Source organism: Muntiacus reevesi, chromosome 22 (assembly GCF_963930625.1).
Source record: "Muntiacus reevesi chromosome 22, mMunRee1.1, whole genome shotgun sequence".
NCBI classification, from domain to species: Eukaryota; Metazoa; Chordata; class Mammalia; order Artiodactyla; family Cervidae; genus Muntiacus; species Muntiacus reevesi.
Window position 1 is genome coordinate 25,005,641 of NC_089270.1, and position 17,504 is coordinate 25,023,144.

General features: G+C 39.8%; 1 protein-coding gene across 2 annotated transcripts in view; it reads right to left on the reverse strand.

The window, feature by feature from the left end:
* Nucleotides 1–17,504, reverse strand: part of ART3 (ADP-ribosyltransferase 3 (inactive)) — a 130,755-nt gene that overhangs the window by 53,203 nt on the left and 60,048 nt on the right. The window contains exon 1 of one of the 2 annotated variants that reach the window (XM_065913901.1): nucleotides 8,001–8,021. The exons of the other annotated variant lie outside the window; for it this stretch is intronic. Within the exon in view, the coding sequence (XP_065769973.1) occupies nucleotides 8,001–8,003 (3 nt within the window). The 5' untranslated portion in view covers nucleotides 8,004–8,021. Of the gene's footprint in view, nucleotides 1–8,000; nucleotides 8,022–17,504 lie in introns of those variants that run through there. 2 annotated transcript variants of the gene reach the window in all.

The window sequence follows — 17,504 nt, forward strand, 5'->3', positions numbered from 1 at the left end:
TTGGATAGTAAAGCAGCTCTGAGGAAAATAAAAAAGATGTGTGACAATTCCCCCCTGCATTCCTTTGAGAAGATGTCCAACCCTTGCAAATCAAGATTCTGGGGCCATGAACTATAAATGGAACTTTTAAGAACAATGTTGACACTAAAGTAGAAACACAGAAACTGAAATATAATATTAGTAACATTGCAGATTCCCTTGAGCTCATGAAGCACTTTAAAAGAATAAGAAAAGGTGTGGATTAGCTGATAAAGAGTCCACCTGCAATGCCGGAGACCTGGGCTCAATCCCTGGGTTGGGAAGATCCCCTGAAGAAGGGAAAGGCTACCCACTCTAGTATTCTGGCCTGGAGAATTCCATGGTGGTGAAGAGTCAGACACGACTGAGCAACTTTCACTTCATATCAATAATCTAGGAAATGACACTCAAAAAAAAACTCTAGAAAAAGGAGATATAAGAACACAGCACACAAGAGTCAACTACAACAGAATTCTTCTCCAGAGAAGGGTCCATTCCTGAGTGACTGACTGATTACATTAGCAATCCAGAGATTATATTATTGTGGGGTTCTCTGTATCCATATGATTCAGCAAAAGTAGTCATTAATTTATTCATCCACTTAAATACTTACTCAAAAAAAACCTGAGGTGTCACCGTGTGCCAAACTACAGAATTCAATGTCAATGTTCTAATACTTGAAAATTAATTTAATTTTCTTCACGGTGAGAGAAACATTTCTAAGTGGGAAGCACTGAGTTAACCGATGACTATTTGCCTAGGAGCTGGATGGGAACTAAGGCCAAGTGAACGCGACACCTCTATACCTCACTCTGCCTCTAATTGGGGAACCTGAACCTTAAAGTGAACACAAGTTTACACAAACAAGTGACTCATATTTATTGTGTACTATGACTGGAAAAGGTCAGTTTTCATTCCAATCCCAAAGAAAGGCAATGCCAAAGAATGTGCAAACTACCGCATGATTGCACTCATCTCACACGCTAGTAAAGTAATGCTCAAAATTCTCCAAGTCAGGCTTTAGTAATACGTGAACCGAGAACTTCCAGATGTTCAAGCTGGTTTTAGAAAAGACAGAGGAACCAGAGATCAATCTGCCAACATCCGCTGGATCATCGAAAAAGCAAGAGAGTTCCAGAAAAATATCTATTTCTGCTTTATTGACTATGCCAAAGCCCTTGACTGTGTGGATCACAATAAACTGTGGAAAATTCTTCAAGAGATGGGAGTAGCAGACCACCTGACCTGCCTCTTAGGAAATCTGTATGCAGGTCAGGAAGCAACAGTTAGAACTTGACATGAAACAACAGACTGGTTCCAAATAGGAAAAGGAGTACATCAAGGCTATATATTGTCACCCTGCTTATTTAACTTGTATGCAGAGTACATCATGAGAAATGCTAGGCTGGAAGAAGCACAAGCTGGACTTAAGATTGCTGGGAGAAATATCAATAACCTCAGATATGCAGATGACACCACCCTTATGGCAGAAAGTGAAGAACTAAAAAGTCTCTTGATGAAAGTGAAAGAGGAGAATGAAAAAGTTGGCTTAAAGCCCAACATTCAGAAAACTAAGATCATGGCATCTGGTCCCATAACTTCATGGCAAATAGATGGGGAAACAGTGTCAGACTTTATTTGTTTGGGCCCCAAAATCACTGCTGATGGTGACTGCAGCCAAGAAATTAAAAGATGCTTAACTCCTTGGAAGGAAAGTTATGACCAACCTAGATAGCATATTAAAAAGCAGAGATATTATTTTGCCAACAAAGGTCCATCTAGTCAAGGCTATGGTTTTTCCAGTAGTCATGTATGGATGTGAGAGTTGGACTGTGAAGAAAGCTGAGCACCAAAGAATTGATGCTTTTGAACTTTTGGTGTTGGAGATTGAGAGTCCCTTGGACTGCAAGGAGATCCAACCAGTCCATCCTAAAGGAGATCAGTCCTGGGTGTTCAATGGAAGGACTGATGCTGAAGCTGAAACTCCAATACTTTGGCCACCTCATGAGAAGAACTGACTCATTGGAAAAGACCCTGATGCTGGGAGGGATTGGGGGCAGGAGGAGAAGGGGACGACAGAGGATGAGATGGTTGGATGGCATCACCGACTCAGTGGACATGAGTTTGAGTAAACTCTGGGAGTTGGTGATGGACAGGGAGGCCTCGCGTACTGTGATTCATGGGGTTGCAAAGAGTCGGACACGACTGAGCTACTGAACTGAACTGAACTGATGTGTTAAGTCAGGTGATGAATATTAAAATTTTTAAGAGAGTCCTTGGCCTCAAGACACTCTTTGGTGATGGTAACAGATTTTAGATGAAGAAATTTGGGGACACAATTATCACTAGGAAGGAAAAGAGAAGTTTTAATAGGAAGAGTTTTTCTTACAAATATATAATATGGTTTCCCTCCAAAGGATATCCTTATAACTATACTTTCTTCTGACACATCAATTTCGAAGTGTTTATTACTGAAGGCCTTATAGAGTTAAATTTTATACAAGTAGTACTTACATACAATTTAAACATCAAATATTTCAGAGGGTGTGTAATGATAAACAAGAGCCTGTGCGTCATTTGTTCCCAGAAATAAACACTTCTGTATCCAGTTCTTCTGTTTATACTATTAGCATGTGCCTATACCACTTCCATGGCTTCCCTGATAGCTCAGTTGGTAAAGAATCCGCCTGCAATGCAGGAGATCCCAGTTCAATTCTTGGGTCGGGAAGATCTGCTGGAGAAGGGATAGGCTACCCACTCCAGTATTCTTGGGTTTCTCTTATGGCTCAGGTGGTAAAGAAATCGCCCACAATCTGGGAAACCTGGGTTCAATCCCTGCGCTGGGAAGATCCCCTGGAGAAGGGAAAGGCTACCCCACTCCAGTATTCTGGCCTGGAGAATTCCATGGACTGTGTATTCCATGACGTTTCAAAGAGTCAGACACGACTGAGTGACTTTCACATACCACTTCTATACCACTAGCATATTAACTCAAAAGTACAGTACATACAAACTTTTAAGCTGCGAACTTTCAAAGATGTGAACATGCATTTGCATGACCAGTCACATAAATCAGCTCATGTGTCTGGCATACACTGTCAAGTGCATGCATCCTCTACAAATGCGTGGGACTTTGTGAACTTTACAGTACTCTGTGGGGTTTCCCAAGTGGGGCAGTGGTAAAGAATCTGCCTGCCAATGCAGGAGACACAGGTTCAATCCCTGGGTCAGGAAGAGCCCCTGGAGTAGGAAAGGACATCCCACTCCAGAATTCTTGCCTGGAAAATTCCATGGACAGAGGAGCCTGGAGGGCTACAGTCCATGGGTTCACAAAGAGTCAGACATGACTGAATGACTAAGCATGCATGCACAGTACTGCAGAGAGTACAGTAATTTTATTTCAAGCCCAGAATGTCCAGAAGCAAATGTAAAAGCAGCAGTGATACAGCTGGTATTGCTAAACACACACACACACACACACACCCCTCCCCCAAGAGATAACAATGGAAACAAAAGTGAAAATAATTGAGAGAGTGAAAAGATGGTATATGTCGCTCTACCATCTATATGAATTGTCCAACCATCAGTATGAATCTAAAGAACAGGACAAGATCATGAACATATGAAGGCAGCAGTGCTGATGGTGTCAACAATAATATCAAAGCATACAAAAGTGAGGAGGAGACAGGGACTTTTCAATGTGTGGATGCAGGATCAGCATCAGCACTGAGTCCTAGGCAGCTTAATGCTGATCCAAGAGAAAGCTAAAAGCCTTTATGCAGACTTGAAGAAGAAACATGGTAAAGAGTCAGAAGGTGCATCTTTTAATGCTAGCCATGGCCCAGGTGGCACCAGTGGTTAAAAAAAAAACAACCCACTTGCCAATGCAGGAGATAAAAGAGAAAGTGGGCTCAATCCCCAGATTGGAAAGATCCCTTGGAGGAGGGCATGGCAACCAACCCCAATATTCTTGCCTGGAGAATCCCATGGACAAAGGAAACTGGCAGGCTATAGTCCACAGGGTCGCAAAGAGTCAGACATGACTGAACTGATTTAGCATGCGTGCATGGCTGGTTTTATCAGTTCAAGGCTAGAGCCAACCTTCGCAGTGTGGAAGTGGTAAGTGACAGGAACAATCCTGTGACAAGTCTGAAAGGACTATGACATCTACAAAGCCATAAAAAACATCGACTTTGCTTGGCATGAGGTTATGGCCATCACTGCGATGGTGTTTGGAAGAATCTGAGCTTGCAGTCTGTTCCCAATTTTCGTGGATGTGAGAAGACAATGAGGAGTCCAAAGAGGTCGTTATCAATTTAGTGACCCTCAGCTGGAGCCAGATCTGCCAAAGGACAACTTCACTGAATGCCCTGCTGTGCAACACAAGGAGTTTGCTAATGAAGACCTGATGGGACTGGAGGCCCAGAGAGAGGACGAAGAGCGACAAGAGGAAGAACTAACTGAGAAACTGAAGAAACGCATGACACAGGAAACAGCCAGGGGATGTTCTTTATCTGAGGAGGCACTGTTAGTTTTTTGAGGCATGGGACCTGAACACAGAACAGTACACGAAGGTTGTAGAAGCTGTTCAGAATGTAATCCAGTGAGATCATATCATCTGTGATGAGGAAAAACAACAGCTACTCCCCAGACATCACTGGATTGTTTATTCAAGAGGGTAGTAGTGTTAGTTGCTCAGCCGTGTCCGACTCTTTTCGACCCCATGGACTGTAGCCCTCCAGTCTCCTGTGTCCATGGGTTTCTCCAGGTAAGAATAGTGGACTGAATTGCCATTCCCTTCTCCAGAGGACCTTCCCAACCCAGGGATCGAACCCTGGTCTCCTGCATTGCAGGGAAACTCTTTACCATTTGAGCTACAGAGAAGACCATTCAAGAGGGTAGACAGAATTGAATCCAGCAGGGAACCATAACCTGTGCATCAGTGTCAGGTGTGAGTGAAACTGCAGCATCGGACTTTACTTCCATCACCAGTCACATCCACAACTAGGCGTTGTTTTCATTTTGGCTTAGGCTCTTCATTCTTTCTGGAGCTATTTCTCCACTCTTCTCTAATAGCATATTGGGCACATATCAACTTGGGGAGCTCATCTTTCAGTGTCATATCTTTTTGCCTTTTCATACTGTTCATGGAGTTCTGAAAGCAAGAATGCTGAAGTGGTTTGCCACAGCAAACCTTCTCCAGTGGACCACATTTTGTCAGAACTCGCCACTATGACCCATCCACCTTGGGTCATACACATCTTAAGCCCACATGTGGCATGGCTCATAGTTTCATTGAGTTAGATAAGGCTATGATCCAAGATCTTAATGACCCAGATAATCATGATGGTGTGGTCACTTACCTAGAGACAGACATCCTGGAGTGGGAAGTCAACTGGGCCTTAGGAAGCATTACTACGAACAAAGCTAGTGGAGGTGATGGAATTCCAGTTGAGCTATTTCAAATAGTAAAAGATGATGCTGTGGAAGTGCTGCACTCAATATGCCAGCAAATTTGGAAAACTCACCAGTGGCCACAGGACTGGAAAAGGTCACTTTTCATTCCAGTGCCAAAGAAAGGCAATGCCAAAGAATGTTCAAACTACCACACAATTGCACTCATCTCAAATGCTAGCAAAGTAATACTGAAAACTTTCCAAGTGAGGCTTCAACAGTACATGAACCATGAACTTCCAGATGTTCAAGCTGGATTTAGAAAAGGCAGACCCACCAGAGAACAAATTGCCAACATCCACTGGATCATCGAAAAAGCAAGAGAATTTCAGAAAAACATCTACTTCTGCTTCATTGACTATGCTAAAGTCTTTGACTGTGAATCACAACAAACTGTGGGAAATTCTTCAAGAGATGGGAATACCAGACCACTTTACCTGCCTCCTGAGAAATCTGTATGCAGGTCAAGAAGCAACAGACAGAAGCGGGCAAAGAACAACAAACTGGTTCCAAATTTGGAAAGGAGTACGTCAAGGCTGTATATTGTCACCCTGTATATTTAACTTACATGCAGAGTACATCATGCGAAATACCAGACTGGATGAAGCACAAGCTGGACTCAAGATTGCTGGGAGAAATATCAATAACCTCAGATATGCAGATGATACCATTCTTTTGGCAGAAAGTGAAGAGGAACTGAAGAGCCTCTTGAAGAAAGTGAAAGAGGAGAGTGATAAAGCTGACTTAAAAGTCAACATTCAGAAAACTAAGATCATGGCATCCAGTCCCATCACTTCATGGCAAACAGATGGGGAATCAATGGAAACAGTGACAGATTTTATTTTTTTGGACTCCAAAATCACTGCAGATGGTGACTGCAGCCATGAAATTAAAAGATGCTTGCTCCTTGGAAGAAAAGCTATGACCAACCTAGACAGCATGTTAAAAAGCAGAGATATTACTTGGCTGACAAAGGTCTGTATAGTCAAAGCTATGGTTTTTCCTGCTGGACCATGAAGAAAGTTAAGTGCTAAAGAATTGGTGTTTCTGAACTGCGGCATCGGAGAAGACTCTTGAGAGTTCCCTGGACAACAAGGATATCAAATCAGTCAATTCTAAAGGAATCAGCCTGAATATTCATTGGAAGGACTGATGCTGAAGGTGAAGTTCCAATTCTTTGACCACCTGATGTGAAGAACTGACTCATTAGAAAAGACTAAGATGCTGGGAAAGACTGAAGGCAGGAGAAGAAGGGGACGACAGAGGATGAGACGGTTGGATGATCACCGTCTCGAAGGACATGAGTTTAAGCAAGCTCTGGGAGTTGGTGATGGAGAGGGAAGCCTGGTGTGCTGCAGCCCATGTGATCACAAAGAGTCAGACACAACTGAGCAACTGAAGTGAACTGAAATTAAAAAAATTTTGAGAAGCTGAAGCAGTAGCTATATTTTCCATCTACATTTTTCTTCATACAATACAAAATTGATTAAGGATTTAGAAAGAGAAAAGCTTTTAAATTGGATGGGAAAAAAAGCTATTTTCATTCACTTATCAGCTGTAAGATGTCCAAAATGGCATAAGGCCTTGTGGATTCAGGACACAAACAAGGGTAAATAAGATCTGATTTACTGATTGGAAAATCCTGTGGAAGCTATACATTCCTAAATAAGAAGGGGTAAAAGGAATAATAATTTTTACTTTCAGTCCTGTACATTTCTTTTTTAAATGCATAGAAGGACACTATTTTAAAAGCTGAACATTTTATGTAACACAAAGAACACAGAAAAATTCTGTCCCTAGGCATGGCTAATGTTGTAATCAAGAGTTTAGTTAATAACTTTTTTTTTCTCAAAGCTGGAAACTCCCATAAAGCAACTACTGTTGGAAAATCATTTAAACTTAAAAGAAAACTGAAGATAATTTACCACTTTTTAATTTACGCTTCCTCTCTTCTGGAAGAGAAAATCTTTTTTTTTTTTTTTAAAAAAGGGAATCAAAACTAAAAGGGGCATTCCCTTAGGAAGACAAGAGAGTTAACGATTACATGAATAGGTCTGGTAGCTTTCTTCTAAGTGACTCATCATCCTTTTTAGAGGCTTCAGGGGAGAATCCATTTCTTTCCTCATTCAGATTGTTGGCAGATTTCCATTCCTTGCAGATGTAGGACTGAAATCCCTGTTTCAATGGCTGCAAGTTGAGAGCTATTCCCAGTTTCTAGAGGCTATCACACTCCTTGGCTAGTGGCCCCCTTCCTCCATTTCCAAAGCCAGCAACAGGAGATAAAGTCCCTCACACACTCAAGTCCCTGCTTCTTCTTTTGTTGTATCTTTCTGACTGTTCTGTCTTCCTCTCTTAAACACCCATATGATTACACTGGTTCCACTTAATGAATGTCTGTATATATTTTAAGGTCCATAACCTTAATTTCAATTGCAACTTTCCTTCTGGGAAGTAATGTAAAACATTCACAGGTTCAAAAGTTTAGAGCATGGACATTCGTGGGGTGCATGGGGCATTATTCTGCTTACCATATTAGCCAAAAGGTGTGGCAGACTTGAATGCAGGGGAGAGTGTCCTGGAAAACACTGGTTTTTAGATGCAGCTGGAGACAAGGTTCAAGATGGAAATTCAGTAGGAGACTAAGCAGAAGTTTCAAGAAAAGAGATTTTTTAGAGCTACTGTATGATTCAGCAATCCCACTTTTGAGCAAATATCAGGAAAAGACAAAAACTTTAACTGAAAAAGATACACACATCCCAATATTGATAACATCACTATTTACAATAACCAAGATGTGAAAGCAACATAAGTGTTCATCAACAAATGGATAAAGATGTGCAATGAAGTATTACTCAGTTATACAAATGAATGAAATAGTGCCATTTGCAGCAACATGGATGACCTAGACAATATCATACTAAGTCAGTCAAAGACAAATATATATCACTTACATGTGGAATCTAAAAAATAATACAAATGAATCTATTTATAAAACAAAAATAGACTCACAGACATAGAAAACAAACTTATGGTTAACAAAAGGAAAAGGAAGGAGGAGGAGGGACAAATTAGGAATATGGGATTAAGAGATATACATTACTATATATAAAATATGTAAGCAATAAGGATTTACTGTGTAACACAGGGAGCAATATTCATTATTTGTAACAACTTATAATGGAAAATAATCTGAAAATATATATACATAACTGAATCACTTGACTGTATACCTGAAACTAACAAAATATTGTAATGCAACTGTATTGCTGTTGATTAGTCCCTAAATCATGTTGGACTCTTTTAGGACTCCATGGACTGTTGCAGGCCAGGATCCTCTGTCTATGGGATTACCCAGGCAAGAATACTGGAGTGGGTTGCCATTTCCTTCTCCAGGAGATCTTCCTGACTCAGGGATTAAACCCACATCTCCTGCATTGGCAGGAGGATTCTTTACAACTGAGCCATACTTCAATTAAAAAAAAAAAAAAGAAGAGAGATTTTTAAGAAAGAGAAAACAGTTGACTTTCAAGGACCACAAAGAAGTCAAGTTACATAAGACATAAAGAGAATCTTTTGAACTTGGTTATATAAGAATAACCAATACCTCATGACAGCTCCACCAGAGAAAGAACTTGACATCAGTAGGTTAAAGAGAAAATGGGAAAAAGGATGGGATCCTTACTAAAAGGACGAAATGACAATGATGGTAATGGTGGTGGTGGTTAGCCCACTAGTGCTGCCGTAACAGATGGTACACACTGGGTGGCCTAAACAACAGAAACTCATTTTCTCAAAGTCCTGGAGGCTGGAAGTTCAAGATGTCAACAGGTTTTGTTTCCTTTGAGGCCTCTCTCCTTGGCTTGCAGATGGCCTTTTTTTTTTTTTTTTCTGCATCCTCCCGGGGTTTTTTTCTTTGTGCACTTGCCCCTGGTGTCTCTCTCTTTTCTTGCAAGGACACTGTTCCCATTGGATGAGGGCCTCCACCCTCATAACCTCATTTAACCTCAATTATCTCCTTAAAGGCCTGATCTCCAAATACAGTCACAATGGGGTTTAGGGCTTCAAGCTTTGATATAAATTATGAGGAGACGCAATTCAGCTTATAACTATGAAGATGACAATGATTGCTGCTGGCACTTATGAAGTGCTAACTGTATGCCAGGTATAATACTAAACACTTCACATGCATTGTCATTTGATTCTCAAAGGAACCCTATAAGGGGCCATTATTTCTTTCATTTTATCATGTGAAAAGCTGAAGCAAAATCATACAAGGGGCAGAGCTTAACCTTGAACCTTAGTCTTTCAGCTTAAACCCATGTTTTCAAACATGATGCTATGTCTACTTTTTACATAGCTGTAATGGAAAGGAAATAAATAAGACAGCATCCAGGTAAGAATATGAAAATGAGGAAGGTTTTGGTTTTTTCCTTTGCTTTTATCTTGTTTTTACTAGCCCAAAGCTAAGAATAGCTTGAAAAACAAGGTAATATACTAAATAGAAAAAAGTCCAGAGAAAAAGGGAGCAGTTGAAGACAGAGTCTACTGTTCCGCTTTTAGCTTCTGCCCTGATCCTGATAAAAACTGAAAAATAAAACTTATATTACACAGCTAGTTAAATCATTCTACAAATAAATCTTAACTACCTATCATGTGACAGGCACTGTACAAGAATCTCGTAATAGTGAGCAAAATCCAGAAATTGTCCTTGTCCTTATAATACTTACAGTTTAGTGGAGAAGGTAGTACTAATTAAATCATCAGAAAAGGTTATGTAATAATAAACTGAGATAAGTGCTATGAGTGAAAAGAACATACTCCTAAGGGAACACGTAATAAAAGAACCTGCTATAGATTCTATACAGAGGATGTATTACTAAAGGCTACTCTAAAAAGAGAGCTAATCCTGGGCTCAAAGCAGAAGGATGAGTAATATGTGCAATGGGGAAGGGGACAGGTGATATTCTGGGCACAGGGAAGAGCAAGGCAAAGGCCCTGAGGGATGTGTGGGAGGACTACGGCATACTTGAGGAACTGAAAGGAGGTTAGCAGGCTGGTGCTCAACTAACAAAGGGCAGAATAGCAGAACATGAAGCTGGGAAGGCATGCCGGGCTATAACAACAGATTTGGTCTTAATCTTAAAGGCTCCTGGAGTATTTTAACAGAATCACAAAGACACAAGATTAGCTCTGCCTTTACAAAGTCCCTCTGGCTCCACAAACCAGACTAGGAGGAATAGAGAATGGATGCAGGGTGATCAGTTGAGAGACTGCTGCAGATGCCCACGTTTCCAGTTTGCACAGCTGGTTGTTAACTGATGGCTGACGGTGCCATATGCTCAGATCAGGTACCTGCAGAAGGAAAGATTTCAGGAGTTTTGTTTGGGATACATTTAGTTTGAGGTGCCTCTTAATTACTCAAATACAGGTGGCTGAATAGGCAGTTTATATACAGGTAAAAACTGAGAGGTCTAGATGAGAAACATAATTTGGGAACAACTGATGTATATATGCATAATTACTGAAGCATGACCATTGACTACAATGCTTAAGATACAGCTAGTGATACAGAAGATACAGGATAGAAAGTGATAAAGGCTTGCCTAGGTCTTAATCTTGAAGATATACACATTTAATTAACAGGGAGAAGGCGATGAGCCTGCAAAGAAGGAATAGCAAGAGAGACAGGAGGAAGATCATGAGTACAAGATCACAGAAACCAAAGGAAGAGAGTATCAAGGAGGAGGGGTTCAAAAGTATGAAATGCTGCTGATAGACACCAATTCACAGATTACCAGAGTGGAAGGGGAACTTAGAAATTGTCCAGTGCCCCATTATCTCCCAAATTATGGAATTAAGATTCAGATAATATGCTAGCTAACCAGTAGAATCTAGATTAAACCCTTAATTCCTAATGCATGGGCCAATACTCTTTTCACACACTTATTTGTCTGATGACTATTCCTTGACTCAGCTTTTCTTTTTTAATTAAATCACCTCTACTACTTTAGTCTTTCACCAAACCTCTAGCTACTTCTGAAGCTTCTCTACATCAATAAATCATAATCCATTCTAAAAGAAGCCTTCACTAAACATTAAATTAGAACACTGGTCTGGCTCTGCAACCAGAAAATAAGTCACCACCCACTCCTTTACTCCTCCCCCATTCACTCACTCTAGCTACCACTACCAAAGCTGTCACACACCAGTGTCTTAGCATAGCATCCTACACTCTCTGCATTCAAAGGAAAGACTGATTAACTGGGAAACTATTGGAAGAGAGAACTGGAACCTAACACTTTGACTATCAAGTTAGCATACTCAGTCATCCTCTCTTGTCCAGGTAAAATGAAAACTTCAGCCCCAGAGAAATGAAAGGAAGGGGAAAAAAGGAAGGTAAGGGTACAAAACAATAATAATACTGTTTTGCATATTTGCAATTTGCTAAGAAAGTTGCTAAGTGAGTAGGCCAAACAACTAACAGGGAGGGAGCATAGCTCCACCCGTCAGCAGAAAATTGGATTAAAGACTTACTGAGCATGGCCCTGCCCACCAAATCCAAGACCCAGTTTTTCCCACACAGCCAGTCCCTCCCATCAGGTAGCTTGCACAAGCTTCTTATCCTCATTTATCAGAGGACAGACAGAAGAAGCAAGAACCCATGGCCTCCAGAACAAAAACCACAATGACAGAAAACTAACCAAAATGATACCATGGATCCCAGCTTTGTGTAACTCAATGAAACTATGAGCCATACCGTACACGGCCATGCAAGACTGACAGGTCATGCTGGAGAGTTCTGACAAGATGTAGCCTGCTGGAGAAGGAAATGGCAAACCACTTCAGTATTCTTTCCTTGAGAACCCCATGAACAGTATGAAAAGGCAAAAAGATATGACAGTGGAAGATAAGCCCCCAGGACGATAGGTGTCCAATATGCTACTTGGGAAGAGCAGAGAAACAGCTCCAGAAAGAATGAAGAGGTTGAGCCAAAACAGAAACAACAGCCAGTTGTGGATATATCTGGTAGTGAAAGTAAAGTCTGATACTGTAAAGAACACTGTATAGGAACCTGGAATGTTAGGTCCATGAATCAAGGTAAAGTGGATGAAGTCAAGCAGGAGATGGCAAGAGTGAACATCGACATCTGAGCAATCAGTGAAAAGGTGAATTTAATTCAGAAGACCATTATATCTACTACTGTGGGCAAGAATCCCTTAGAATCTAAGAAATGGAGTAGCCCTCACAGTCAACAAAAGAGTCCAAAATGCAGTACTTTGGTACAATCTCAAAAACAACAGTATGATCTCAGTTTATTTTCAAGGCAAACCAGTCAACATCACAGTAGTCCAAGTCTATGTCCCAACCACCAATGCTGAAGCAGCTGAAGTAGAACAGTTCTATGAAGACTCCAACACCTTCTAGAACTAACACTGAAAAAAGATGTCCTTTTCATGATAGGGGACTGGAATGCAAAAGTAGGAAGTCAGGAGATACCTGGAGCAACCGGAAAGTTAGGACTTGGAGTACAAAATGAATCATGACAAAGGCTAACAGAGTTTTGCCAAAAGAACACACTGGTCATAGCAAACACCCTTTCCAACAACACATAAGACAACTCTACACATGGACAACACCAGATGGTCAATACCGAAGTCAGACTGATTATATTCTTTGCTGCCGAAGATGGAGAAGCTCTACAGAGTCAGCAAAAACAAGATCAGGAGCTGACTATGGCTCAGATCATGAACTCCTTGTCGCAAAATTCAGACTTAATCTGAAGAAAGTAGGGAAAACCACTAGACCATTCAGGTATGACCCTAAATCAAATCCTTTATGATTATACAGTGGAAGTGACAAACAGATTCAAGAGATTAGATCTGATAGACAGAGTGCCTGAAGAACTATGGACAGAGGATTGTGACATTGTACAGCAGGTAGTAACCAAAACCATCTCCCCCCAAAAAGAAATGCAACAAGGCAAAATGATTGTCTGAGGAGGCCTTACAAACAGCTGAGAAAAGAAGAGAAGGTAAAGACAAAGGCGAAAAGGAAAGATATACCCATTTGAATGCAGAGTCCCAAAGAATAACATGGACATATAAAAAAGCCATCAATGCAAAGAAATAGAGGAAAACAATAGAATGGGAAAGACTAGTGTTCTCTTCAAGAAAATCAGAAATACCAAGGGAATGTTTCATGCAAAGATGGGCACAATAAAGGACAGAAATGATATGGGCCTAATAGAATCAGAAGATATTAACAAGAGGTGGCAAGAATATACAGAAGAACTGTACAAAAAAGGTCTTAATGACTCAGATAACCATGATGGTGTGATCACTCACCTAGAGACAGACATCTTGAAATGTGAAGTCAAGTGGGCCTTAGGAAGCATCACTACGAACAAAGCTAATGGAGATGATGGAATTCCAGTTGAACTATTTTAAATCCTAAAAGATGACACTGTGAAAGTGCTGCACTCAATATGCCAGCAAATTTGGAAAACTTACCAGTGGCCACAGAACTGGAAAAGGTCAGTTTTCATTCCAATCCCAAAGAAAGACGATGCCAAAGAATGCTCAAACTACTGTACAATTTCACATGCTAGCAATGTAATTGCTCAAAATCTTCAAGCTAGGATTCAACAGTACATGAACCAAGAACTTCCAGATGCACAAGTTTGATTTAGAAAAGGCAGAGGAACCAGAGATCAAATTGCTGACATCCGTTGGATCACAGAAAAAGTAAGACAATTCCAGAGAAACATCTACTTCAGCTTCACTGACTACACTAAAGCCTTTGACTGTGTAGATCACAACTGAACTGAAAAATTCTTAACAAGATGGGAATAACAGGCCACACTACCTAGTCCTGAGAAACTGGTACATAGGTCAAGAAGCAACAATCAGAACCAGACATAGAACAATGGACTGTTTCAACATTGAGAAAGGAATACGTCAAAGCTGTATGTTGTCACCCTGCTTGTTTAACAGGGTGTACGTATGAACTGAACTGTATGTATGCATATGTATGATGTATACACACATCATGCATATACAGAGTACATCATTCAAAATGCCAGGCTGGATGACTCACAAGCTGGAATCAAGATTGCTGGGAGAAACATCAACAACCTCAGATATGCAAATGATACCACTTTAACGGCAGAAAGTGAAAAGGAACTGAAGAGCCCTTCATGAGGGCGAAAAGAGGAGATGAAAAAGCTAACTTGAAACTCAACATTAAAAAAACAAAGATCGTAACACCCAGTCCCATCACTTCGTGGCAAATAGATGTGGAAAAAATGGAAAGTGACACACTTTATCTTCTTGGGCTCCAAAATCACTGCAGACAGTGACTGCAGCCATGAAATTAAAAGACACTTGCTTCTTGGAAGGAAAGCTGTAACAAACCAAGACAAGGTATTAAAAAGCAAAGACATCACTTTGCCAACAAAGGACCACATAGTCAAAGCTATGGTTTTTCCAGTAGTCATGTATCGTTCGATGTGAGAGCTGGACCATAAAGAAGCCTGAAAGCTGAAGAACTGATGCTTTCAAATTGGTGCTGGAGAAGGCTCTTTACAGTCCTTTAGACAGCAAGGAGATCAAACTAGTCAATCCTAAAGGAAATCAACCCTGAATATTTATTGGAAGGACTGAAGTGGAAGCTCCAATACTTTGGCCATCTGATACGAAGAACTGACTCATTGGTAAAGACCCTGATGCTGAAAAAGATTGAGGGCAGGTGGAGAAGGGTATGACAGAGGATGAGATGGTTGGATGGAACCACTGACTCAAAGGATATGAGTTTGAGCAAACTCCAGGAGATAGGGAAGGATGGGGAAGCCTGGCATGGTCGCAAAGAGTCGGACATAACTAGCGAACGAACAAGAGTATATCTTAAAATTTTTCATTGCAAGGAAAAAATATATTGTGGCGATATTTATTAGACTTATTTTGGTGATCATCTTGCAATGTATACAAATACCAAATCATTATGTCTTATACTTCAAATCTCGACTTATTCTCACACATACACTTTATGCAAGGCAAATAAATAGGATATAAAAGATAAATCAGACAAGGTCCTTGTCTCAGATAAAATCTCTCAAATTTAACAATCACCATCATCATTTTAACATCTATAGGAAAGTAGGTTCTGATTTCCTAACCAATGTTCCATCAACAATCCTTTTGCTAATTTTATAAATGTTAGTGATACACATTTAACTCATATTTAGCCATCAGTTTATTCTGTATCCCTCATCCCTCTCTGTCAGACATGCACAAACATAGTAGTTCTCTACTTCATATTTATATAATTTACTTGTTTATTCTCTTAAATATGTCCCTTTGCCCTTAATGCTACTGAACTTCACACTAATCCATTTCTCTAAATTGCCATAGTCACTGAGTAGTTTAGTTATCCACACAATCTGGAATGTCCTGAATATGTAATGAGTGTACTGAATGGCAAATAAAAGACATTTCTTTTTCCCTAAAAAAGGAAGAAAATCAATTGAGAACAATTGAGAATATAAACAAAAAGCCACTTAATTCTAAGTTTTTAGAGAAACAAGAAAGGTGCAACTCACAATCTTTAAATTTAAAACCAAGAAATGTCGAAGTAACTTTTTAAAAACAAACTTTACAAATATTTTAAAAAATTCAATTCCATATTACAATAAAAATTAAAGAGGATAGAGAAAGATGAGAGATGAATAAATTCTGAAATAAAAACAAGAGAAAGAGAAGGGAAGATAGTTCAAAAATTAAAAGAACTTTGGACTTTCCAAAGCAAATATCTGGTATGAGGTTCTTCCCTTGCACCGTGAGCACAAAGCTAACAGGAAAAAGTCACTATTGCTGCTGTTTACAAATTTTAATTCAAAACATAGGGGGAAAGTTACTTCTGCAGCAAAGACTATGTGCCTGCTGCGTTTGTGTGTGTATATTAATAGGCAGGAAATTCCTACTCTCTTTTTTCATCTTTTAAATACTTTCTCTTGGCCCAGGGTGAAAGACAGAAATGAATTTCTTTAAACATATATATCAGCAATGATGAATTCTTAGAATTATGAAACTCAGTAAAACCGTTAGGTATTAACATATATATTTTATCAACTTTCTATTTCACTCAAAGATAAAATCTTTCTTCAAAGCAGTAATGTTCCCTGTGGAAACCTCCACCTCTAGCAGTTACAGGAAGCTCTACCTTATCTGGTAACCAGACTCAAGTAATTCACTCATTAAAGGTCCTATTTACAGTACTCCACATATCATAATCTTTCTTTTTTAAGAATACAAACAGAAATTTACAATACCATGTGTAAAATAGATAGCCACTGGGAATTTGTTGTATGACTCAGGAAACTCAAACAGGGACTTTGTGACAATCTAGAAGGGTGGAATGGGAGGGAGATGAAAGGGAGGTTTGGGAGGCAGGGGACATGGGTGTACCTATGGCTGATTCTTGTTGATGTATGACAGAAAACCACAACATTCTGTAACACAATTATCGTTCAATTAAAAAAAAGATTACAAACAAAGCCATCATTATTACAAGTTTGGGTTTTTAAAATATAAATAATCTCAACTCTAAGATGAAAAGGCATTTATACTAACTAAAGCATTCATGAGAGCCACAGCAGAAGCTCTTGGCTAAATTCTAAATGAAATTTGGTTCTACTTAAATCTTATGGTACAGAATGCACCTTGTTCTTATGAGCAATTAGCATCCTGTTCATAAAGGTGTCCTGTCCAACTATCTCAGAAGGGATTCCCTAATTTTCCAACACAGCTGTTATCCATAATTGTCAGCATACCACAAGAAGCTTTTGAAGAGAGAAAAGAACACTGCCACAGAACAGCTTTGAATATCATGGATAAAAACCTAAATGGGCTGTTATCAACGTTCAAGAAGAAACTTTTTTCTGAAGGTTTAAAACAAACAAACAAACAAACAACAACAACAAAAAAACCCTTAGTAGCAGAGACTGCCTCAGCGGAAGATACTGTGGGTTTTTTTCC